Raw genomic sequence first — 25,929 nt, 5'->3', positions numbered from 1 at the left:
TTATGGATGTTTAGACTAGAAACTTTACAATAAAATAATTTGAAGTATTTAAGCACAATTTTGAGATCTCTTCTCCAAGCTACAACATTGCAGAACATTGCAAAGACAAAATCAACTTTGGATGGATCTCCTAAATGCTTGACAGATGATATACTCTTCAGTGAATAGTATACTGTAACGGGTGGCAGATAATATATTCTTAATATATACTAATACAGGTTATATTTTGTTAACATACAATGCTACATCCCTTAGTAGAATGCCGGAGCTCTCCTTTTTTTCCTTCCCCTGTTTGTTTCTGGCTAGAACAAAGAAGTAGGAAATTACCTGCCTCTGTCAGTAACCCTTTCAGCCCAACTCCTAAGTATGTTTACTCAGAAGCAAAGCCTCCCAAGTTCAATGAGATGCTTCCAAAGTAACTTTAGGATTGCAGCCCTAAAGCAGAAAACGGTCAAGATGCTGAAACAAACAGCCATAAAGATTACAAATGTGTCTAATGTCACATGCACAACACAGCATCCAGTTTCAAATGCTTATCAATGATCACAAATCAGGTGGAAAGAAACCAGCTTTGGTTTGGGATTAAGTCCTCAAGTTTCAGCTGTGACATCTGCTTTCAGGCTCCACAAATGTTTGCTTTTGCAGAAGGCTGGGAAATTAAATGGACTGTTGCCATAAATGTAGATTTCATGAAGGGGAAAAAGCCCAAAGACTAATGATTTCAAGGACTTTGCACTGCAGGATTACTGCAAATTTAAGTTAGAGTTTAAGCATTTGTTCCATCTTTTGAAATGTTCTGGGAAAACAGTAATTTCCAAATTATGACATCTATAGCTGAATGTTAGTAGCCCATTTGGCAAAGAAACACAGCTGCTGTAAATCCCAATTAGCCACTCAATTCCCAATTTTGTGAAAAAGCAAGATATAAATATAACAACAACAACACACTTAATTGTGTAGGGTGGCCCCAAATAATCCAATTGACAGTCACAATTTATTTATTTTATGTTATTTTGAAATGACATTTGGAGATTTGTTTTTGAGCTCTTCTGATCATGATCTGGAAATTCCCTCTTAGCACAGTCAGTTTTTCTAGTCAGATAACATTGGCTCCATAGCTACATACAGTAAAGAAACTCATACTCTATAAGGTTATTTGTAAGGTAAGTATGAGCTAAGTATGACTTCCTCTCAAGTATGCCTGAACATCCTAATACAGGTCCTTTTCAGAGACCGAATTTCTTTCACCATCAGCATCAAGTAAAATTGTGGGCTTTAAGAGATCTTGATGCAGTTATACTTATCACGTAACAAAGTTTTATCAAATCTAAATCTGAAATTTATTTATAATCCCTGCTTTAGTTAGGGAAAAACAGATTTATGATGATACTTGGATGGGGGAAGTTAAATGTGATTTCAAAAACACAAGGCTATATATATTAGCAGAAGACAGAAAAGTAGAAAGTTGGCTTGTATTATACTCTTGCAATAAAAGTCATTCCCGTGTTCTTAGTAAATTCTATCCTGTGTAGTTTTCATTGAATATGCCGACATGAAACATTACCAGTTTTTGTTTTCTTATTTCTTACACTGGCAAAGTCCGGATTACTTTTAGCATTTGCGCACCAATGTGATAATAGATAACTGAAGACTTTTATTATTTTTCTCTTGGTAGTAGCTTGAACTATTTACAGCCCAAATGCAGCAAATTTAATCAAAAGAGCGAGCCAGTGAGGACAACAGGATTTAGTCCCAATTATGTGTGTCGTGTAGAGCCTAGGGCACAGTCCCACAGACAGTTAAATTACTTGAGTCTCATTGACAAGGGCAGTTAAATAGCTTGTTTGTAGCATTTAGACCCCAAGATTTCTGGTGAGTCGAGTTTTAAGTAATATAGGTACAGAAAGACTTTTTCCCAATTAGGTATTTTAAGCTCTTTAAATCAATACAATTTATTTTAAGGTCATACTAAAGGTCACCACAAACTAGCTAAGAGTTTATCAAGATACTTCTGAAGGGTATGCATAAGCCCGTTTTACCATATATGTTACATTATGGGTCATTCCATCAACCCACACCTTCACAAGACCGTTCAACACAGATTTCATGTTTTCTGAAATTGCTATGTCTGAAACCTGTTGTGCTTCATACAGGCAAGCAACACAAGAATGCAGGACAAGGCTTGTCATGACAACTAAAGAAACTCAACTTTCTCAAAGGCTACCTGACTATTAGTGTTCCCAGCAAGATGATGAGAACAGAAGTGAGAAGAAGGGAGAATTATTAGTTAAGGCAAGTTATTACTCTATTTTGGTTGCAATTTTTATCACTGATGGGAAGAATATTTTGCTCAACTAAGTGCATATATGGAAAGCACTCCAAAAGGCTTTTCATTCTCACTTCTTCAGAACTTTAATTCTGGCTAGGTCAATGAATGTGACCAGAAATACCTGGAGCTAAATATCACATCTACTGGAAATGGAGATGTGCACCGGAAAAATATGGGCAATAGAAAACAAGGAATCAGAAAGCATGTGAGGAGTCCTTATTTTGGCCAAAGTGCTATATTGGCAAAACCTTGCACAGTAAAATCATCACTCTCTGCCCTCAAGTAATTACCAATTTATGGCAACCCTAAGGTGAACCTAACATGAGTTTTCCTTGGCAAGATTTGTTCAGAGGGGAGTTGCCTTTGCCTTCATCTGAGGCTGAGAGTGTGACTTGCCCAAGGTCAGCTCAGCACTGTAAAATAGTTCATCTTTTTGTGTAACTCGATAGGTAAAGATTAGTGTTTCAGCTCTGAAAGTTAGTTTAAATCCAAATGTCTGGATGTGAGCATTCAGTAGTCACTAAGACCACAACACTGCTATCAGAATGTGCCATACTCATCAAAAGTGCATAAGGTGCCAGCCTTGCTTTAAATTTACACTTAGTACCATTAGGTTTCTGCACCAAAATGCAGCAAACAAACTTGTACTGACTTAAGCACTAACAAATTTTATATGGCATCAGTTTTCATGGACTATGGCTACTTCCATCAGATGGGCTGCTTTCCATGAAAACTTGTGCCAATAAAAGTTGATCATCCTTAAGTTGCTACAAGACTCCTTTGTTTGTTTCACTGTACCACGCCATGAAAAGTGGACTAAAAGAAGACAACTGACCCTTATTTCTGTTGGAGTGGTGGTGGTTGCGAGTACTAGTAGAATTAAACCATTAGGTAACTTCAGGCATAAAGCTTGACCATCCAGTTTATTTTCTAGCCTTCCCTTCTCCCCTCCTTAAATGTATACATCACATTTAAGCTTGCAAAATCTCCTCTACTGCCATGTAAATAAATCCTCTTTGATCCACACTTCAATTCAGTTATTATTGGCTCCAAACAGTGAAACAGTAGGAAGGTGGTCTCAAGTGTTCAACTCTCCGTGCTTCCAGCTGCATAATGAACTGAGCTGTATACTTTAGGTTATGTGACTGAAGCGTTCAGTTGCTGATGGCCATACCTATTGTGGTAACTGACACCACAGCCTTAAAGTACATGCACTTGGAAGTAAATCCTGTTAATTTCCAATGGAACTAACTTCTAAGGATTTCACAAGGTCAGTAAAAGTAGTATCTTTATTAGGACCAACTGACAGTCATCATGCAGGCAAGAACATGAGATGGTGGTCCTAATAAAGGTGCTATTTAAAGAGTGGTAGGTAGCTTACTTGATCCTATGGATTCAGTTCTAATGGAGCAACATGGCTGTCCAGTTTTTATGGCCAAGAATTTTTCCATCAAAGCTCTAGTTAGATTTCAGAAGTGAACAGGATTATAACACAGGGATACTAGTGTAAGACGTCACCGAAATGAAATCAGTGAGGTAAATTGTAGTGCCCATGCTTGGCCAATAACACTAATATATATAAATTCCTTGTGAGTTGTCACAAATGCAAAGCAGAGTTTTTTGGGCACCTTGAAAACACTAGGTAACAGGCTGGAGCCCGGTTTCATAGGTGTGTGAGCCATTATCCATTATTTGCAAACAATAATGTACGTAGACAAAAGGCTTGAGGGTTTTAATGGTATAAAATCTATTTTTAAATGTGTTCCTGCATTTTTAATTTGTCAGCCTTACTGTTAATTGCGTACATTTTTAAAAGAAACTATCCCTCTGTACAGAGGAGGGCAGGTCCCTGCAACCACTTCAAGCACTCCTAGTGCATGAAAGTTTACTGTATGCGCCAGTGAATCAACTAAAGCGTTGCTAGAATCTTCCACTTATCTACTACTCTTCCATTTGTGGCTGGTTTAATAAAACCAGCATTCAAAACTTACTTATTGCACCTTTATACCCCCTTTCTGCCAAAATGGGACTCAGACTGAAGGCAAAGGGATCACCCTTTAAATGCAACAACAATTTCTTTTACTGTTCTGATCTATCAGCAAGCCACAATACAGGAGCAGCCGCCAAGCACTTCCCACTCTGCTGGCTCTCCTTAACTGCGGTGGGAGACTAAATACCCCAAAGGCACCACATCTCATCTGATCTTGGAAGCTGCCCAAGGCCTGGCCTGCTTCGTACTAGGATGGGAGGCCACCAGGGAATAATACCAGGGGCTGTTGGCTATTTCTTAGCCTGGGCAAACCATGGGGTTGCCCAAAGTCAGCAAGGCAAACTGGACGGCACACAGATAACTCACTTGGCCCCGTCTCTCCCCAGATCTGCTAGGCATGTTACACACATGACTTATGGGCATGCAGCCCCTCTGTTATGTCCGCAAAGGGACCATCCTTGCAGCACCTTTGAGACTAACTGAAGGAAAGAAGTTGGAAGCGTGAGATTCCCTACCCTTCACTCTACTTCCTCAGATGCATTTGGTGGAGTGGAAGCCACGGACAGACATAGATATGCTTCCACTCCACCAAATGCATCTGAGGAAGTAGAGTGAAGGGTAGGGAATCTCACGCTGCCAACTTCTTTCTTTCAGTGAGTCTCAAAGGTGCTACAAGATCTCTCTGGGTCTTTGAAGGAAAGAAGGTGGTAGCATGAGCTTTGCTAAACAGGAGCCTCCTTCCTCAGATGGAGTGGAAAGCCCGCAGAAGCTCAAGGTTACCAACTTCCCTGTTTCAGGTAGTCCCTGAGAAAGATCCCTTTCCATACACAGAGACATACAGACACGTCCCTCAGGCAGCAGTGGGCGCAAGTCCAGGAAAGTTCATGCTGCCAACTTCTCTCTTTCAGGTAGTCTCCAAGGTGCTGCAAGAAGTTCCCTTTATGCACAATATTGAATTTGGCTTGATATTCTCCCACACAAAGAAGGGCTCGTGCAAATCTGCCTGTTCATTCTCCACACCAGCGATGCCTCTGAGGAAGGAGGCTCAGGGCTGGGGAAGCTCCTGCTACCAACTTCTCAGAGGCGGCGCTCCAATGCCCCTTCCCATGCCCGCCTACAGAGATGCCCCTCGGGCAGCAGTGGGCGCAAGTCCAGGGAGGCTCAGGCTAGCGGCCCCTCTATTCTCAGAGCCTCCCTTGGCAGACCCTGCTTCCCCAGCCGAGCTCCTCTACTGTTCAGCCTGGAGAAGATGCTGGCCCTCTTTAAATACTTGGAGGGATGTCAGTCACACTGAGGAGGGAGCAAGCTTGTTTTCTGCTGCTCCAGAGACTAGGACCCAATGGAGCAATGGATGCAAGCTGCAGGAAAAGAGATTCCAGCTCAGCATTAGGAGGACCTTCCTGACAGTCAGGGCTATTGGACAGTGGAGCACACTCCTTCCTCGGAGAGGAGTGAGTGGCCTCTCCCTCCTTGGAGGTCTTGAAGCGGAGGCTGGGTGTCCCTGCTCTGCCCCCGGGGTGCTCTGACTGGGAGTTCCTGCACGGCAGCCTCCCTTCCCCTGCTTCTGCTACTCACAGGCGCTCGGCGTTCCGGGGGATGCCTCGGGGGACGCCTTGGAGGCCGAGGCCGTGGCAGTCCACGTTGGGTCCGGAGCAGGTACACTTCCCGGGGCAGCCTCGGCTGGGCGGCAGGAGGGCCAGGCTCCCCAGGGCCAGCAGCAGCAGCCACAGGCGCCGGAGGGGGAGCAGGAGGAGGCGGCGGCGGGAAGGGCAGCTCCCGGAGCCCGGCATGGCTGGCCCCCCGAAGACACAGCCCCGGCAGCAGCGGCAAGAAGGAGGAGGAGGAGGAGAAGGAGGACTCCCAAAGGGACCCCGGCGCAATCTCAGCAGCAGCAGCAGCCGAGGCAGCCCGAGGGCGAGGCAGGCATGGCTGGCCCCCAGCAGCCCAGGAGGATCAGGGGCAACCTGGCCAGGTGAGCAGAGCAGCAGCAGCAGCAGCCACCGCCTCCTCCTCCTCTTCCTGCTCCTCTTCAACAGCAGCCGCAGCCCCCAGCAGGCGCCCCCCGAAAGCCCCGCCTCATGGCCGAATGGAGGGCAGGGAAGGGAAGGGAAAGAAGGAGGCAGCCAAGCCCTCGCAGCCCAAGGCGCCCGCCGCCTCTCTCTCTGCCTCTGCCTCTGCCTCTGCCTCCTGGCCAGGCAGCACCACAGCCCCCTCCCCTCCCCTCCCCTCCCCTCCCCAAAGAGCACCGCCGGCCCCGATTGGACGACGCCGCCCTGACGTCACCCAACTTTGGAACTTCGGCAAAAGGAGGCAGGAAAGTTTGGGGAGAGCGGAGGCCAGGAGCTGCCTTCTAGCTCAGCCCCTCTTTCTGCAGGAGGAAGCCCCCCCAAAGGTCCTCCGGGGGGAGCAGGGCTAAGAGAAGAGGACTAAGCATCCTCCTTTTCCAGCGCCCGCCCTCCATTTCAGCCTTCTCTCCGGGAGCAGGACTAAGAGACAAGAGGACCAGGCGTCCTCCTTTTCCAGGACCCATCCTCCATTTCCGCCTGTTCTCCAGGAGGAATTGCAGAAGGAGCAGCAGGGCTAAGACTTTGTCCTCTTTTCCAGGGCCTGTCCTCCTTTCAACCTTCTCTCCAGAAGCAATCTCAAAAGGTCCTCCACTTGGAGCAGGGCTGAGACAGACATCCTCCTTTTCCGGGGCCTGTCCTCCAGTTCAGCCCTCTCTCCAGGAGGAGTTCCCAAAGGTCCTCCATTTTGGAGCGGGGCTGTGCAGCATGCCTTTATATTTCCAGGAAGGGTTTGAGCTGTTCTTGGGTCCTCTCCTCCCTTTTCTTCAACGTCCTGCATTTTGGGGTGCCTGGGCCTCTTGCTGCGAGGCCCTCCAGTCACCCTGGGAACATGGTTGCTCTGGTTCCAAAGAGAAGAGCTTCCCAAAAGTCCTTCCCATTGCTATGTATGGTTTGATGTATGGTCTATGTATGGCTTGAGTTTTGGATTGCAACTCTAGAGACTAGGGTTCAGTTCCCAGTTCAGCCATAAAACCCACTGGGTGACCTTGGGCCAATCACACTCTCTCAGCCTCAGGGGAAGGCAACGGCAAGCCTCCTCTGAACAACACTTGCCAAGAAAACCCCATGATAGGTTCATGACCTTAGGATTACCATAAGTCAGACATAAGCATACAACAACAAACAACAAGTGTAAAGATCTGTCACTGAATACCAAAGTTGGTTGGGTTCATGCCATTGTATTTCCCATTGCTGTGTACAGTTCTGAAGGCTGGACAGTGAAGAAAGTTGATAGGAAGAGAATCAGTTCATCTTGAGATGTGGGGCTGGAGCAGAGCTTCCTGGATACTATAGACTGGTAAAAGGACAAATCAATGAGTTCTAGAGTAAATTAGGTCTGAACTCTCCCTAGAAGCCAAGAAGACTAAGCTGGGAGGGTCATGCTTTGGCCATATCTTGAGACAACATGACTAAGAAAGACAACATTTGGTTCGATAGAAGGCAGTATTTAAAAAGAAAGAGCACATTCCAGATGGAAAGACTCAATTGAGGTCATGGCCCTGAGTCCGCAAGACCTGAGCAGGGCAGCTGAGGATGGAGTGACTTGGAGACCTCTCATCCATAGGATCTCCTTGGGTTGAAGTCAACTCAAAGACAATTAACGAAGAAGAAGGCACAGCCCTCAGGTTCCAGGACCCATCAGCACCGCTGATGACAATGTCTCTTGCAGGTCTCTTATTCATAGTAGGGCTGGCGTAAGTCAAAGCTGACTTTGCTGCAATTAATAACAACAAAAAAGGTCAAAGGGTGCCTCTGAGCATGGACAGAGTGTCTTTCTCTTACTACTGAATTGCCCAATTTCAGCCTGGCTTCACCCACCAACTGGCATATGGATGATTTGAACCTCTCCTCATCTCATTGTCAAAGCGACCATTGGACCACCCTGCCCTGCCCCAATCTCAAGTTTGGGATAAGGACTTCTTTCTTTGCACAGCTTTCCTTGCTAATGTCATTTTAATTGTATTAGAATATACATATAATGACAGCACCCCTGTTTTACGAAGACACTTCTAAAACCAATTAATCATTAAATGCCTATTTAAATGAAAAAGGTCTTCACATGCTAGCGAAAGGAGAGCAAAGGTGCTGCCAGCCTAGCTTTCCATGGGAGGGAATTCCATAGCTCATGGACAGAGACCTCATAACCCCAGCCTGAGGGGTATATTTCTGATGATTATGGTCCCCTGTCCTCACAATAGTATCTTCTTCTGGCCTTCTTCCATGATGACTACACCTGGTCTCTAGGAAATGGTGCCCATTGAGGCTGGAATGGCTTTGGCCGGTTAGTTCATCACTGCAACATGATGATGCTCCAGGCTGTTGAGTGTGGGGGACAGTTACAGAGCAGATGAGGAGTGTCACATCTGGGTGGCCATGATGACAGCAATGCTTGTCATGGTTGCCATACTTAACAGCACTGTTAAAAGGCACAACATTTAAGTGAGCGCAATGGATTAATGGAAAAATCAGGTAAAGTTTCCACATGATGTAAAATGGTTGCTCCGGTCCCATTGTGGCATTCCCTCAAAGACCTGATCAGGTTTGATCAGAACAGCAGTGAAGTATTTCTCCCTTAGTCCTTTCAAGGAATTTTCAAACAAGAGCCTTCATTTGTGGGGGAAAGTTTTCACTACTGAAGGGCTCCCTTTGTGGGAGCAGCCACTGAGAAGGCCTTCTCATATTCTCACCAGATGTGCCAACAGAAAATCCTGCTTGGTGGTTTTAAGACTTGGGTATATTTGTATAGGACAGGGATTCCCAACCTTTTTGCCTCACTGAGTCCTTGTTTCTATAGTGGAGCCCCTAAGAGGCCTACCTTATGTCTTACAAGTTAATGGTGTTTAGGAGTATATATAAGAATATATTCTTATTCTTTAATTTCATTCAATTGTTATTTCTTTCATTTTCCTGAACTGGCTACAGAGCACCTGCAAAGTGCATGCAGAGCCCTAAGGGCTCCTCGGAGCATTGGTTGGAACCACTGGTATAGGGAATTCAGATGGTCTGGTCTTAAGCCAGCCTCTTAACAGCAACCAGAGAGGACCTGAGAGATCTGATATTAAATGGATTTTCAGGGGTATTTCCCACCAAAGACCAGTCCCCTAATCTCTCCCACAAAGTTTGACTCCTATTCAGCACAGTGGCTGAATAGTAGATTGGCTGAGGAGCCACATAAATTGTGTAACACATTTTGATATTGAGACCACATATCCTTCCTCATAGTTAACTAAAAAAGGGCAACCTTAGATTCTGTTATAACTTGGAATTATATGTAATATCCTTTGGTAGGACTGGAATTAACTAAATATCCTAAGGGCATCAGGCCCCAACTGATCTTGTAAGCTAAGCAGGGTCAGTCCTGGTTAGTACTTGGATGGGAGACTGCCAAGGAATACCAGGTGCAGTGGGCTACATTTCAGAGGAAGGAACTGGCAAAACCACCTGAGTATTCCTTGCCTATGAAAACCCCTATGAAATTCATGGGATTGCCATATGTGTTGACAGGTGACTGGAAGTCAAACACACACACACACACACACACACACACTGGAAAAGAGCAATGTCTTTGAACACACGTAAGGTGTTTTAGTGGACCAGTTTAAGGTGCTGGTTGAAAGCATGTTCTGCTAGCCCATTCACTTCTACAGAAAAGCCGTTATTTCTGCTGTAGTGTGATCCCAGGCATGTTTCCTTCAGTGTTGGCTGATGATTCTGCTGTCAAGAAGAACAGATGGCATCTCTCTTCTTGTTGAATCTTGCTTCACCAGTAACCACAGGACAGTATCTTCTGCTGTTCCTGAGAGCAGTAGGTTAGCTTGGGAGGGGCATGTGATACATGCTGGCTGAGGGATTCTGGGAGCCATAATTCAAACAAGTAGTTTTTCTAAGCTCTGGAGTCTTTAAGTAGAATTAAGCATCCCTATTTGTTTAAGTTAGGCTTAGGTACACCTGCAGAAGGAAAGACAGAGTGTTTGCTTGTTGATCCATTATGCTTTAGGCTTGGTCCTTTTTCTGTAAGGTATGGAAAAATAACAGCAATAGTCATTGTAATGATATTTATTTATTAAAATATTTCTATCCTTCATGTATAGCCATAAATCTCAGGATAGCTTAGAGTGTAATCACTTTAGACCCATATTAAATGTAAAACAATAAAAGTTTTATAGTCTAAGCCATACACAATTATCTAACAAGTCAGAACAAGTTAAAAGCTTGTACATGTACAAATTGGATAAAATCGTTAAAACCCAAAGGCTTTAATAAAAAGCTGTGTCTTAACTTGGTGCCAAAATGAAACCAACATTGGCATCAATTCGGCCTCTAGGCATTCCAAAACCAGGATGCTACAACGGAAAAGGCGGTAGTCGAACATATTGATCTTCATTACAAGGTTGGTGTGAGGATGATTGAAACACTTGTCACCCTGGACAGCCCTTAGACAGGTCTGGATGTCTGGGGCTTTGGAGATGGCACCAATCAAGCACCTTAAAAACAAGCTTGTAACTTTTCTCTCACATTTCTTTTGAGGCTGCCAGTGCCACATCGGACATCAGATGCTGTGTTGTGGAAACAGAGGCATACCTTTCTCCAACCATTCCACTTTCCCGGGGAGGAAATGGGTGTATGTTCCACACAAACTTATCAATAATAATAATAATAATTTATTTATTTATTTATATAGCGCTTTTCCAAAACTAATCAAAGCGGTGCACAACAAAGAGTACAAAATACAATAATCAAAAATAACAACACGATATATACATAACATTAAAAGTTGACAATAAAAATTCAATCGCAATTTAAAACCATAAAAACCATATCAAAGCCAGCTGAGTTGATAATCAATGGTACAAGATACATATCAGGGGGGAAACCACACATATCAAGGCACATGGGGGAAAGCTTGATGGAAAAAGAAGGTCTTGAGTCTCTTTTTAAAGAGATTCAGGGAGGTGGTGGAGCGGAGCTCATCGAGAAGTGTGTTCCAAATTTGTGGGGCCGAGATGGAAAAGGCCCTTTGCGAGGTCAACGCATATCTCGCAGTTGGCACCCTCAGCAAATTCTTCCCGGCTGACCTGAGTGTGCAGGGCGGATTATATGGGGAGAGGCGGTCCTCCAAGTAACCTGGGCCCAAGCCATCTGTAGGCACTGAGATAGCCTTCCATGGAGTGGAGGATACTCTTTTCCTGAGACAATACCAGTCCAGTGCAAGATTCAAATGTTAATGGAATGAGGGGGTTTACCATCTTGTGTTTCACCTCAGTAAGCAAAATGTCTTGGGCCAGGCCTCAAAGCAAAGGTATAAAACAATAGGTTTATCTGTAATAATGTAATCAAATTTCAAAACACATGCATAATTGTTTTTATATTTCCCATTTCCTAGTAGAGATTCTATGGGTCATGGACTGACCTCAGAGACCTGGCTAGTTGGATTAAGCTGCAGGGTTGGCAAGAGATAATAAATACATTGCAAAGGGAATTTGAAGCATTCCCACGAGCAGTAGAAAATGGAGATCGTAACAGATTTTATAGTCACATATTCATTAAGGTACATTGTGGCATTGGTGAAAAGGGAAGTATGTAGCTTTTTAAAAGTCTTCATTACACCACAGTTCTCTAAACATAAGTTGGTTTCAAGAACAGATTCTCCACCATTCTACTGTTTTGCAGATCTAGGGGCCTTTTCACACTGGGATATTTTGAGCTCAGGAGTAGGGTGAGTGCACATTGGCTGATGTGTATTCACGTTATATCACACTGTATTTTCACACCCGGTTGCTTTCCATGGGAGCCCCTTGTGTCCTCCTTCCGCGGGGGTTCCGAACTGAAGCCAGCTGGCTCCTCATTTTGGCGAGTCTGCCAAATTAGTGGATTGACGGGATCTGCATTGACGGCCAGTTCAAAACCTCTGCTGTTTGGGCTGGTGTGTAAATCCAATGTGCTGGTCCTCCTGAAGACCAGCGCAAGACCACCGGGTTACAAATTTCCCATGATGCTGCGCTGAAATTTCCTCCCGGTGGCCCTTTCCACTTTCAGGAGAACCGCCGGGGTTGAGGAGCGATTTTTCCATTGGCCGAGATAAGGCTGAAACCTTTTGTGGAGGGGGGGAATAAGCATTTCGCGTTTTTATTACATTATTATTGTCGCGTTATAACTTGGGTATATATATATATATATATATATATGCGCTCTTTTCCGTTGTGTGTGTGTGTGTGTGTGTAGCAATTCTCATGATATAACGTGCTAAACAGTGACCTTTTTCTTCATCCCGGAAGTTTAAAAGGTCGTGACCCGTTCAGAGCCCCACAGAGCATGCACAAGGCTGCCGATGCAAATCGGTCAATACACATTGTATTGGGCTGGTGTGGTAATCCAATCTGCACTTGCCTTGCTTTGCCTGAATACACATCGCACTAATTACCCCCGATTTGAACCGACTCTGCAACCCCTCAATTTGGAAGGCCACCCAGGTGTGAAAATACAGCGCAATATAACGTGAATACACATCGGCCAATGCGCACTCACCCTACTTCTGAGCTCAGTGTGAAAAGGCCCTAGGAGAGATAAAAGGAAGTACTTCTTTACATTCAGCATAGTTAAACTGGAATTCACTTGCATATCAAGTTATGATGGCTGCAAACTTTAAAAGAGGATTGGGCAAATTAATGGAGATTGAGCTCAGGTTCATGGAAAATGACTACCAGTCATGTTCAATATGTATTTCCTCCAGTTTTAGAGGCAGTATGTTTCTAAATATCAGTTGCTGGGGTCACATAAGCAAGAGGGTGTACAGCTCCAGTCTGCTTGTGGGCTTCCCAGAGGCAACTACTTGGCCTCTTTGAAACAGAATGCTGGAATAAGGGCCCATTCACACAATTATAGTGGCATTATTGCACTTTAAGTGCCATGCTTTTGTCATCCAGAATCCCAGACTGACAGATTAAGGAGGAGCATTTATAATTTGTAGCCAGTGCACTCCAGTGCCTTACCATATTATTACTCCCCAGATTTCGTAGGATGGAACCATGGCAGTTAAAGTAGAATAATAGTTCTATAATAGTGTAGTGTGAAAGGACCCCATATACAGTAGCTCTTGGGTCTAATTCTGAAAGGCTTTTTTTATATAGTGTGCATATGCCTAAGAAAACCCTATGCAATTCCTGGAGTGACCATAATTCAACAGGTGACTTGAAGGCACGTTGTTGCTGTTGTTGTGTGCCTTCCAGTCATTTCTGATTTATGGCAACCCTAAGGCGAATCTATCATGGTGTTTTCTTGGCATGGTTTGTTTAGATGAGGTTTGTCATTGCCTTCCCTTGGGCTGAGACAGCGTGATTCACACAGTGGTTTTCATGGCAGTGCATGGATTTGAACTTTGGTCTCCAGAGTCATAGTCAAACACTCTAACCATTTAGCCATGCCTGCTCTCTTTGAAGCCATATATACACACACATATATCATACTATAGTTCTGAGGACCTTATTTTATCCCTTTATATGCCAGTTTCTTTTTCTCATCAAGCCTTCCAAACTAATGACTGTTCTTGAATGAGAACAGATAGCTTCTAGTTTTACTCTTAACAGATCCAGCACTTCACCTCTAAGATACATAAAATACCCCCACCCCTGAGGATATGCAAAAGTCCATGTTTTCCTTGCTTGGGTGCATATTTTCTCATCCAGTTTCTTCCAGGCACACATCTATCATTAAGAGCACTGAGGAAAGCCACCCAACATGTTACTTTTATACAGAATTCTCAAGTTTCAGAACTTCCAAGAAAATCACATTTTTGTTATTTTTTATCTCCACTCTTGTACTACCCTCTGGTGGTGGAAATGCTTTATATTTTTAACCAGTCTTAACTTTTCCAGTTGGTAGTTATGAAGTAAGCACAATGCTTCCCAACTCATCCCTACTCTGTAACAGCCCCACTGCTGAGTTGAGGCATTAAGTTAGATCAACTTTCATGCATCATTTAATATGTACTTATAGGTTTATGTTATCTGATACAATTATACAGTTTTCTGTTCACAAAAAATACTGTATGATGGGGTATGGGATCACTGTGACAGGAAAGAATTCCAAATGGAGTGCTTGTGGGGAGCATCAAGCAGCTCCAATAAGTTCATGGCCTCATTCTCATAATTAATTTTAAAAATGGAGCCATAGGTGCACATTGCATTAGACATAACATGGTGGTGGTGTTACATCCGGTCAAGTCAGCTTCAACTTAAGGTGACCTCCAAGAGCACCAGTCATTAACAGGCCTGCTTAGGTCTTGCAGATTGAGGGCCAAGGCTTCCTTGACTGAATCAACCTGCCTCTGATGCACTCTTCCTCTTTTCCTACTGCCTTCTGCTTGTCATTTCCAATGAGTTGTATCTTCTCATGATGTGTCCAAAGTATGACAGCTTCATTTTAGTCTGTTTGGCATCTAGGGAGAGTTTCATATTGGCATTAAGGAATAAATAGTTGATTTAAGTGACAGAATGCCATCCATGTATGTGGAGCTTAGGACCTAGTATTAAAGATAGAGAGCAGAGAAACAGGAATGGAAGAAGAAAGAGTCAAGTGAAACAAAGGACAGGTGTCAGAAACTGCAGTTACACCTGCTGAGGTTTTTCATTGCAGTTCATGTTCAGTTTGATGAGGATTCTGGGTGAAAGCAATTTGACAGGTGCTGTCTTTCATGCCTCGGCATGGCTTCCAGCCGCACCCTGCTACACCTCCATCTAGAATGATCCCATCTATATTCTGGTTGGTCAGCAGGTTTATCTCGAAGTCATTGCTCAGCAGGTTTATCCACTGCAGCTATATTTGTTGACCCTGTCACCAATGGGCAGGACCCAATGCCATTAAACAGACACTGAAAATGGATTTCATTAAGTACACGGTGCATAAAGTGAATTTATACAACATCAAAGTGAATTGTTAGGTAAAACTGGAGACATATTTGATTTTTCTAAACCTTACACAAAATGTTCACTCTTAAATATATCCATTTCTTCCTCCATATTTTCTTAATTGTACTCTACTTTTAACAAATGATCTGCTTTAATATTATAGTAGTTTGATTCCTTTTTAACTGTCACTTTGTAAGTTTTTAATTGTACTGTGTTTTTAGACTGAAAGCCACTTTGAATCCCATTTTTTGGTAAAAATGGGGTACAAATTTCTAGGTTATAATTACTATATGTTCATTATTACCTGAGGAATTATTTTTAAAGATGAAACTTGTAATGAATATTATCTCCCGTACTCAAATTGTATAGATACTGAATTCCCACTGTAAATATTCAATTATTTTACAGCTTTGTAAAGCCTACAAGTGGAATATGGCAGAGTGAATATAATGTCACATAGGTTGGCTTCACCTAAAAAAAAAATTGAAAGGAAGAAAAGGGTAAGGCATGTAGGTGGTTGAGGTAAATAAAGTAATGAGGATGCAAAAACAGTGAATTGCCTTAAGGATGCAGAGTGCCCTCTTAAGGAACAGGAAATTGATTACAAACTGATCCTAACCCAAAAATCTGGATTAAAGATAGGACAACCCCTCCATTGACTGATATCTGCTTTGGGGGTCATATTTATTCCTGTGGGGGACAGTCATTTCCAAAATGGGACATTGTGGGAGCAGAGGAAAACAGAGGTAGATTGTGAGTAACTGGATCTGAAACGCCATCATTCCCCTCAGGGGTCTGACAATCTGCCCCCAGTAATATTAGTCTGGAGTGGCAGATTAATTTCTGTTGGTTTTCATGAGGATTTTTTTTTTTTAATGGTAGCTCAAGCTAAACGGTGAGATAAAAATCAAACCACTACCTTCTGCTTTGGACAGCATGAACCAACATGGCTTTGAAAATGCTGAACAATCTGTCATGTTACTCCACACACCCCTCCCCTTTAGACTGCTGATCACAGTCACCTACAGATTAACTCTCAGATAGCTATTCAGACAACATAAAACATTTCTTTGAAACCGCATCTACAGAAACCTTCATGTTTTCTTAATGCGCTTGAGCAAAAGCAAGATTCTCCATAATACTGACAGTCATGATTAAAGTTTTGTGTATTTTCACATGAGATGCTGGGTTCTTGCAATATAATCACCATAGCCTTTCCTCACTACACAGTTATAGCATGCTGATATCACTTTAAGTGCCATGGCTGCATCCTTATAGAACTTTGGGATTTGTAGTTTGGTCAGAAGCACTAGAAAGGCTTCCTTGCTGAAAATTCTGACTGCCTTTCTCTAAATTGCAGATCCCAGGATTCCACAGGATACTGCCATGGTAGCTACAGTTAAATAAAATAGTTAAATAAAATAAATAAAAAATAAAAATACAGTGGATTTATAGCACTATAATTGTGTAGTGTGGAAGGTACCTGGTGTTGCATGTGCTGCCTGTAGTATGGACTGGGTTGCAAGGGACATACATGTATCCCCACACAGAAATTTCCCTTACTTTGCTGTTTGCCTAGCAATCTTTAGCCAGACTGCTAGGATGTGGATGAGATTAAAACTTCCCACAACCCAGCATTCTTCATTCATGTTGTTAGAGTAGAAAAAAGGCTCCAGAAATGTGGACTTCGGTTCCTGGAATGGGTTTGAGATTACGTTTTCACCACCAACAGTCTAACAATCCTGATCAAGGGAAGTAGAATGGGCTTCAGGACTGTGAGAAAGAAGGCATGGGGGGGGGGGCACTTGTCTTCTTGGTTTTTCTAGGAAATGTGGGTTTTGATGAGAGCAATCCCTGTGTACCTGTTTTTTCCAGCAGAATCTGTGTTGAAGGGAAGACATGTAGTGTATGTACATACACCCCATGTCCCACCAGAATTCAGCTTCTTCAAGCCTGCCAAGCAGTTGGGTAGGGATGACTCTCCTCATATGTCTTCTGGGAGGGAGGTGAGAAGGGCAGTGTGGTGTCATGAATCATGAGTTTACCATCTCTAGGTACATGACCATGACTGGTTTTGTATTGAGACCAATGCATTTAATGTAAAATTATGCTGAAAACATATTTTGGTACTGATAATGAATTGATCCCCAGCTTCTATCAACCTAACAGTTTAAAAGCATGTAAAAGGACAAATAGATAAATAAGTACACTTCAGTAGAAAGGTAACAGCATGCCACATAATCATGGAGTCATGTTCAACAATGCCAGCCTCCTCAGCTTAGGAGGAGGCAAGGGAAGCTGAGGCCAGAAGGCTCCTAGAAACCAGCACTTACCATCCACTGGCTCTGCCCTTTTGCTCTGCTTTAAAAGCCTTGCAGGCTGTAAGGAGGAAAGAGAGAGGAAATCACCTCTAGGTTTTTTTTTATTCTTTGTGTTTAATGTTTAACGATGATTGTATTTTAGTTAAGGGATAAGGGATGGAATTTTAGTTTCTATATGTTATGTACTGTTTAGGTATTTTATTTATTTGCTTATGTAAATCATTTATATATTTTATGTGTTTTTATGTAATTTTGTAAACCGCTTTGATCTTTTTGGAAAGGCGGTATATAAATAAATTTATTATTAAATTTATTATTATTATTATTAGTAGTAGTAGTAGTAGTGGAGATGAGCACTGCCCCCTACAGCTGGATGTGATTTGACAACCTTGTCAAAGGGGAACCCTTTACTTGTACCTTGTACTTTTTTCTTAATGTTGGACTTCACCCCATGATACCAATAACTTGTCTCATTCCCACTTCTGCCCCTGCACTCAGACTTTTATAAACAGCTCTAAAGGTCAGAGATCGTCACAAAGAGGAAATAGCAAAGTTATCCTATGTATATTAGAAAACATTTAGCAGCCTGCTTCAAGCTTATATTGTCAGCAACAGATAACTGGGGAATAGAAAATGTTTTGCACTTGATTAGAGAAAATCACCTAAGCATAATAATAATAATAATAATAACAATAATAATAATAATAATAATATATTTATTTTTATCCTGCCTCTTCCGCTTTGAGGATCGAGGCAGGTAACAACAAAGTTCATACAATACACAATAATAAAAACAACAAGCCCCACAAGACCCCAGCCCAACCCTCCCTCCCAACTATAAAATTAAACAGTAAAACATGGTTAAAAAGCACATAACAATACATCAAAAATTTTAAAAAAACAACCACAAATAATAAAAATAATAAAAGGAAAATAATAAAAGGAGGGGGATTCATATGGTTCTAGACATTATCAATCGGGGAAGGCCTGCTGGAAGAGAAAGGTTTTTGACGCCATTTTGAAAGCCTCAAGCGAAGATAATTGGCAAATCTCTTCCAGCAGGTCATTCCAGGTTTTTGAAGCGGTGGCAGAGAAGGACCTCCGGGAGGTCACCGCCAGTCTGGTTTTTCTAGATTGTAAAAGGTTTTTCCCGGAGGATCGGAGTGTGCGGGAAGGATTGTATGGGAAGGATTGTACCTTCAAGTAGACTGGACCCAGGCCATGTAGGGCTTTATAGGTGATAACCAACACCTTGTACCCGCTGCTCCAGGTAGGGGCGCAACTGGTGTATCACCCGAAGCTGATAATAGGCACTCCTGGCTGTTGCATCAATCTGAGAAGACAGCTGAAGCGACGAATTCAGGAGCACCCCCAAACTGCGGACACAGTCTTTCAGGGGAAGTGTGACCCCATCTAGAACTGGCGAACTTATCTCTATACCCGGATTGGGGTTACCTATCGCGAGTACCTCCGTTTTATTTGGATTCATTTTCCCTACATTAGCATGCATTAGAATACATGTACAAATCTTTCTAAACATATTCTGCTGGCTTATATGAGTAGAGAACAAGCTTCTTACACAAAGTTCCAACTGGTTATGAAGTCTCATGAACAGACTCTCCATATGTGAAAATATAAAGGTATGTGACTGAGGCAGAGCCTCAGGCAAGTAGTTAATATCAGTTAACTTACATTCATCACTCTCTGAAAACTGAACTTCCTTTGGAACTTATATATTCCCTTCTCCTGCCCAAAAAGTCTGGCTTTAGACCTGAAATGGGCTGTTATTCCAAGTGGGTCGTGCCCTCAGCTAAAATAAGGAACATAACAGGATCACTTAAATCCTTTTAAAAATAGGTTAAGGTAGTTGCCTACTAATGGTCTATATGCATATAGATATAAAGAGGTCTATCTGTCCTACTCAGTATCAAGCTGTATGTAAGATGGCCATGGGTCACATTTAACAACATATTCTATGGATAGCCCAAGTCCTATGCCAGAAATCTTGCTTTCCTCTAAATATTGCATTTGCTCAGAAGTTATTTTATGTGATCCAATCCATAAGGTTTTCTGTCTCCCAGTTACTTAATGGTCATAATGTGTGTGTTTTACTCATTTAGCTGCATCCCTATTTAATTTGCCTGCTACCCAGAAACACTTTTTGCCTGAAAGCAATTCAATTACATTCAACATTAGATTGTTCAATTGTCTTAGGGCCCAAATCTTGACCAGTAATTAGTACCTGAAGGATTTTCCCCCAGCTAATTGCATTTCAGTAGCTTTAAAGCCAAGGCAATGAACTGGGGAAACTAAAGTTAAACCAACACTTAAAATATTATAGACTAATCACATCTTCCTGTTTAAAAGTAAGCTTAGTATGCTCCCACTTGTGTACTTAAGGATAAAGCAATGTACCTGAGTTCATCTGGTCTGCAAGTTAGGTTTGCTTTCCTTACACTCTGAATATTTACATAGGTGGAAGCAGTGAAGTGCCTGTAAGTTAATAAGGTGAGATTTCAGCACCAGGATGTGATAAGCACAAGTGGTGCTTCATTTCTGAAATAAGAAATGCCAGAGCCAAAGGCTGCCAAGCACATCATGCTTTCTCTGACCTGGAGCCTCTTCTTTGTTATCTCAAATGTGTGTGGCCTGGTGGTGGTAATTTCACAGCAATAAAAGCAAAGCATCCTGCTCGAACCAAACAGAACATTACAATTGTTGTGTATATTTAAGAATCTGACGATCCCTCACACAAACTGTAATCAACATGAAATGTGTTTGTGTCATGTAGAGCATTGACTTTTGTACATGTGTGACACCAAACTGTTAGGGGTTGTTCTCACTAGGTGAAACCCCGCGTTCTGAATCGAATCCAAGGAGTGGCGTTCCTATTAGGATCCGATTTAAACCTAGAACGGTTCTAGAGCAACCCGCAATCGTCTCCACTACAAATCGAATTGTAGAGCGGAATAAAATTTTGATTCGAGTTTTCCTCATTTAACGCGTGTTAAAAAAAAACTAGGGTCTGACCTACGTTTTTCCATTGATTCGATTTAGGAACCGGAGCATTTAAATAGGAACGACAGCCTTTGAAATTGCGTTAGATGAATGGGAGGAGCGGAGTGCAATGGGGCTGTCCTTGGGGGAGTTGCCCTTTCTGTCCCCATCCGTCTGGCTGTCGCCATTTTTGCTTCCCTCACCCCTTTGTCCGCTGTGGTCTTTCAATAAGAGATAAGGATTATTTTTATTTTTTATTTTAATGGTTTACAGGCGCTTAATCTCTTCAGCGCTTTAAGCGAGGAGCCTTCCCTTCCCTGCCTGGGTGAGATCAGAGCCCAAGCGGGCTGTCTCTCCCCATGGGGCGTACAAAGCGAATTTAGGGAACCGAAGCTCTTTCCAGAGGAACTATGGGATGGGTTTCGCAGGAAATCCCTGCTTCATGGCTCCCAAGACAGTCCATTCTATTCTATTTCAGTCTATTTAGCCAGTGTTTAAATCTCTCTATTTATCTATCCATCTCTATGTATCCTGTCTGTCTCTCTGTTTGTCCAACCATGTATGTATTTATCTACCCATATACATCTATCTATCTATCTATCTATCTATCTATCTATCTATCTAATTATCCAGTCTATCTCTCTGTCTAGCCAATGTACCTATCTAATTAGTCTGTCTGCATGTCTCTCTCTCTCTCTCTCTTTCTCATAGCATAGTAATCGCCAGCGTGTTGAAAGGGGTTTGAGTGCTGGATTATGACTCTTCTCCTTCCCTCCTTGCCATCTCATACCCAAGGCAGCGATGCCTTCGGTTTGGGAAGGCAAGGAGGGAAAGAGAAATGGCCTGAGCCAACTTCTCCTTCCCTCCTTGCCATCTCAGACCCAAGGCAGCGATGCCTTCGGTTTGGGAAGGCAAGGAGGGAAAGAGAAATGGCCCGAGCCAACTTCTCCTTCCCTCCTTGCCATCTCAGACCCAAGGCAGCGATGCCTTCGGTTTGGGAAGGCAAGGAGGGAAAGAGAAATGGCCCGAGCCAACTTCTCCTTCCCTCCTTGCCATCTCAGACCCAAGGCAGCGATGCCTTCGGTTTGGGAAGGCAAGGAGGGAAAGAGAAATGGCCCGAGCCAACTTCTCCTTCCCTCCTTGCCATCTCAGACCCAAGGCAGCGATGCCTTCGGTTTGGGAAGGCAAGGAGGGAAAGAGAAATGGCCCGAGCCAACTTCTCCTTCCCTCCTTGCCATCTCAGACCCAAGGCAGCGATGCCTTCGGTTTGGGAAGGCAAGGAGGGAAAGAGAAATGGCCCGAGCCAACTTCTCCTTCCCTCCTTGCCATCTCAGACCCAAGGCAGCGATGCCTTCGGTTTGGGAAGGCAAGGAGGGAAAGAGAAATGGCCCGAGCCAACTTCTCCTTCCCTCCTTGCCATCTCAGACCCAAGGCAGCGATGCCTTCGGTTTGGGAAGGCAAGGAGGGAAAGAGAAATGGCCCGAGCCAACTTCTCCTTCCCTCCTTGCCATCTCAGACCCAAGGCAGCGATGCCTTCGGTTTGGGAAGGCGGGGAGGGAAGGAGAAACGGCCTGAAGTCCCGGCTGCTCAAGCGCCTGCATCTGCCGGTGGATTGCAACCTCCCCTCTGTGTGGGGAGAGCCCATTTCTAACGGAGGAGAGGCAGGAAGGGAAGGCTCCTCTCAAAGAGGCATTCCCTGCCCACTTGGGCTCTGATCTCGCCCAGGCAAGGAAGGGCTCTGATCAATGGGGGGGGGGGGGGATAGAGCCTTTCTCCCTCCATTTCTCAAATGGAATCTGCCTTCTCCTCCAACCCTGGAAAGAGAATCTTTGGGAAGAGTGCTCCCTCCCTGCTTTTCCAGCAGCCTCCTTCATTGATCTCTGGGCTCTCTGAAGGGATTCTCCCTAGCTGTCTTGGGAGACATGAAGAGGGGATGCTGCCCTCCAAAACCTATCCCATAGTTCCTCTGGAAAGAGCTTCGCTTTTTGCCAGCAGCCTCTTTCATTGATCTCTGTGCTCTCTGAAGGGATTCTCCCTGGCTGTCAATGAAATGGAAACGATGCCAAAAGATAAATCGCTTCCAAATATTCCGGATTAACGTTACGTCATTCTGACGTACTATTGATTGACAGCTCCAAATAAGGTATGGAGGAGAAGAATCGCTTTATTTAAACACCGATTTCATGCCAAGTAGGAACGCTTGCAGGTAAAAACTTCGATTTAAACAAACAGATGGGAACGATGAACAAAGCGATTCGGATGGCGGGATAAGAACAGTGTTATTTTGAAACGATTTTATTAAAAACGTTGTATTTTAAATCGTTTCAAATCTTAAGTGGGAACAACCCGTTTGAGGGAATTTAATGAAATAGTACTACCTTGTAAGGTTACTTAAGGATTGTTTAGTCAATGATGCTATGAGGCTAGAGGAGCTCATAGTTTCACCCTGCTATGATCTTTTAATCTGCTTCTGAATCCTCCTGTCTCACATGAAGAGTTTTATCTAGTAACACCAGTAGAAATCTATAAACATAATGCAGCCTTTAGCACTGGTATAAGGAAGGTGAAAAGGGCTTGTACCAGAAGTGAAGTGGTTGTTCCTAGGGCTGCTGGAACCCAAAGTAAGTATCACCCAAACCAACTGAACTGCACATGATCACTGCCTCAAAGATGGTATCTCCAATATTAGCATATCTTTTAGGCATCCTGCCCATCATCCAACAGCTGAAGTCATGCACAAGCCTCTCAGGTTTGGAGTATGCTTAGGGTTCTCACACTTTCAGCTTTAGAACTCCTACTGTTAGGCTGTATCTACAGGATATAGACCATGGGGGGAACTCTGAGAGGTGACTTCGGTTCTTGCAGCTGTGATGTGGGGTGAATTTAAAGTTGTTAACAATTACATGCAGTGTCCAGAGGACTAGATATACAGACCTAATGTGTGCTGAACAGTGCAGTGCTTACTACAGCCATGGAAACTGCTTCTCTTATTTAATCCCTACTTATCTCATACCCTCCTCAATATATCTCTGCCTTTATGACAAACTGAACCAGAGACTCATTGAAATCATGTCAAAGACAGAATAGCCAATGAACTCTAGCAATCTCTGACAGATCACATGGGGAGTTCAAGCTAAAGTAACTGGTTGATATAAGTAACAGGGGGAGGATTGGCATAGGTGTTCAAGGATCATTTTGAGCACCACTGGCTGGAAATGTGGGATACAAAGGTAACACATTTAATTGCTTCTCGACAAAATGTAAGCCGCTTCAATTGCATTTTGTAGAGAGGCAGGATACAAATATTATTATTATTATTATTATTATTATTATTATTTGTCTGAATACAACAACCTTATGGTGACTGAGAATGATCATGAATCCTACATTCACGAGAGAGACCCCAAGGGGCATCAAGTCCAACCCATTGCTATGCAGGAATGCACAATCAAAGCACCCTTGACAGATGGCCATCCAGCCTCTATTTAAAAATCTCCAAAGAATGAGACTCCACCACACACCGAGGCAGCTTATACCTCTGTTGAACAGCTCTTACTATCAGGAAGTTCCTCCTAATGTTTAGTGGAATCACTTTTCCTCTTCCCCAGCCTAAATATAACCCAGCTCCCTAAGATGCTCCTTACAGGGCATGGTTTCCAGAGCTTTCACCATTTTGCTCTAACACAATGGTATTGTGTTCTTAAATCAAGCTTGACCCTAGTGTATTCCTAAATGTCCAAATGAGTACATGTCTGAACCATGTCAGTCTCACATTAGATTCAGTCTGAACTAGACAGAATGTTCTTTCTGTACAGTCTCTGCATCATATTGCATATTTTTTTAAAACATAAAACACACACACACACAAATTTTTAATGTGTCATTCTCTAGACATTTTGTACACATCTTTCCTTAATGTATGCATTCTTGTACACAATGTACCCTAATATACACATTTTTATGCATCCTTTTTGAACCAAGAACTGCATTAAAAAAATTCAGAGGAGTGTGAAAGCCAAAGGATGCCTGTGTTGTAATCCTCATATTAGTCTGGGAGGAGCTAATGAGTGGTTAAAATAAAATAAATGTTTCAAGGTCCCTAGTGGAATGCATGGAAACTCTGAACAGGTAATCATTATGACACCTTACCAAGAAAATCAGTGTACCCTTTCATCAACTGACCCAAGAAACATCCCCCTCATGAATTACATTTTCTTCTTCTAACATTTATACAACAACTTGATTTGTCTTTCTTCAAGAAACATTATTTTCCTTCATGCAGTTTCATCTTTATTTCTGGTTTCTGATTCCTGTGTTCACAGTTTGACACTGACAATTTGTTCTTCTTTCCTTAGCTTTTCTATTTGGATCTGCTTTCTTTAGATTAAGACCTGATATGATTTTTGTATGGTGCCTCTTCATACTTCAGAAATACTCCACATACTGTTTTACTGATGCAGTTTGTATTTAGGTATTTTTAAATATCTGACTATAGAAAACGGAAGTGCAAACTACTTTAAGAGATGTACCTTCTTTTTCCCAGGGACCGAGTAAAAATTATTCAAATCTAACTAGTGTTTGTGTCTGCCAGCTGAAGGACAAGAGAACTGCTTGGCATCCTACAGCCTGGCAGTGATGGTAGAAGTTTTTTTTAAAAAAATAAACTATGTGAAGTAAAGCCCAAATGTCCTCCCATCCTCCACTCCACTGAGGTTAGCGCCTGAAAAGGTTTTTCTGTACTATTCATGCTCTACATCCATCCTTCATCTCTTCCATCCCCCTCAAAATGTGATGGTAGTGTTGGAAGAGGACACTTTACCCTCCGACATGGCAGGGCCAGCCCTGCAGGCTTAAGAAACCTCACACCACATTACCTTGGGATTTTTGTCTGATGTAATGCTTTCCTTTCATTCACTCTCAGTGAGAAGATTGACTGGATATATTTTGAACACACACTTCTCATACTTCTCCCTTGGCAGATTCATTTTCAAAAGACTCTTGCTTTTTCAAGATTGGTTGTCGAGATACAGATTGAACCTTTCATACAATTATGTATGGCAATTCTACTTTTAATAAGTACCTTTCCTTCTCTCTCTGATAACCTCTGTAGGACCTCATGTTCCTTACACTGCTTGTCATGTCTGATTGTGTACATTTTAACCCTCAGGAATAGTTGTGTCTGTCTGTCTGTCTGTCTTTCTGTCTGTGTACACTTTAACCTTCAGGAATGGGTGTGTGTGCGCATGCATGCACAAACATTTTGACCACAGATGGGATTAGCTTAATATGGAAGGGGTTTTTCCCCTTTATTGAGACAAAGCCC

The 25,929-nt window shown here is 42.9% G+C and overlaps 1 protein-coding gene across 1 annotated transcript in view; it reads right to left on the bottom strand.

The window, feature by feature from the left end:
* The window catches only part of LOC149321949 (slit homolog 3 protein-like), a 602,937-nt gene extending 596,828 nt beyond the window's left edge, over positions 1-6,109 (bottom strand). Inside the window, exon 1 of the mRNA XM_089520445.1 lies at positions 5,895-6,109. Within this exon, the coding sequence (XP_089376571.1) occupies positions 5,895-6,109 (215 nt within the window). The remainder of the gene's footprint in view (positions 1-5,894) is intronic.
* Between the last annotated feature and the right edge of the window lie 19,820 nt (positions 6,110-25,929).

Source organism: Sceloporus occidentalis, unplaced genomic scaffold (genome assembly GCF_023333645.1).
Source record: "Sceloporus occidentalis isolate IW3139 unplaced genomic scaffold, rSceOcc1.0.p SCAF_1, whole genome shotgun sequence".
Lineage (NCBI taxonomy): Eukaryota > Metazoa > Chordata > Lepidosauria > Squamata > Phrynosomatidae > Sceloporus > Sceloporus occidentalis.
The sequence above is the reverse complement of the archived record's forward strand: the minus strand, read 5'-3'. Positions and strand labels throughout refer to the sequence as shown.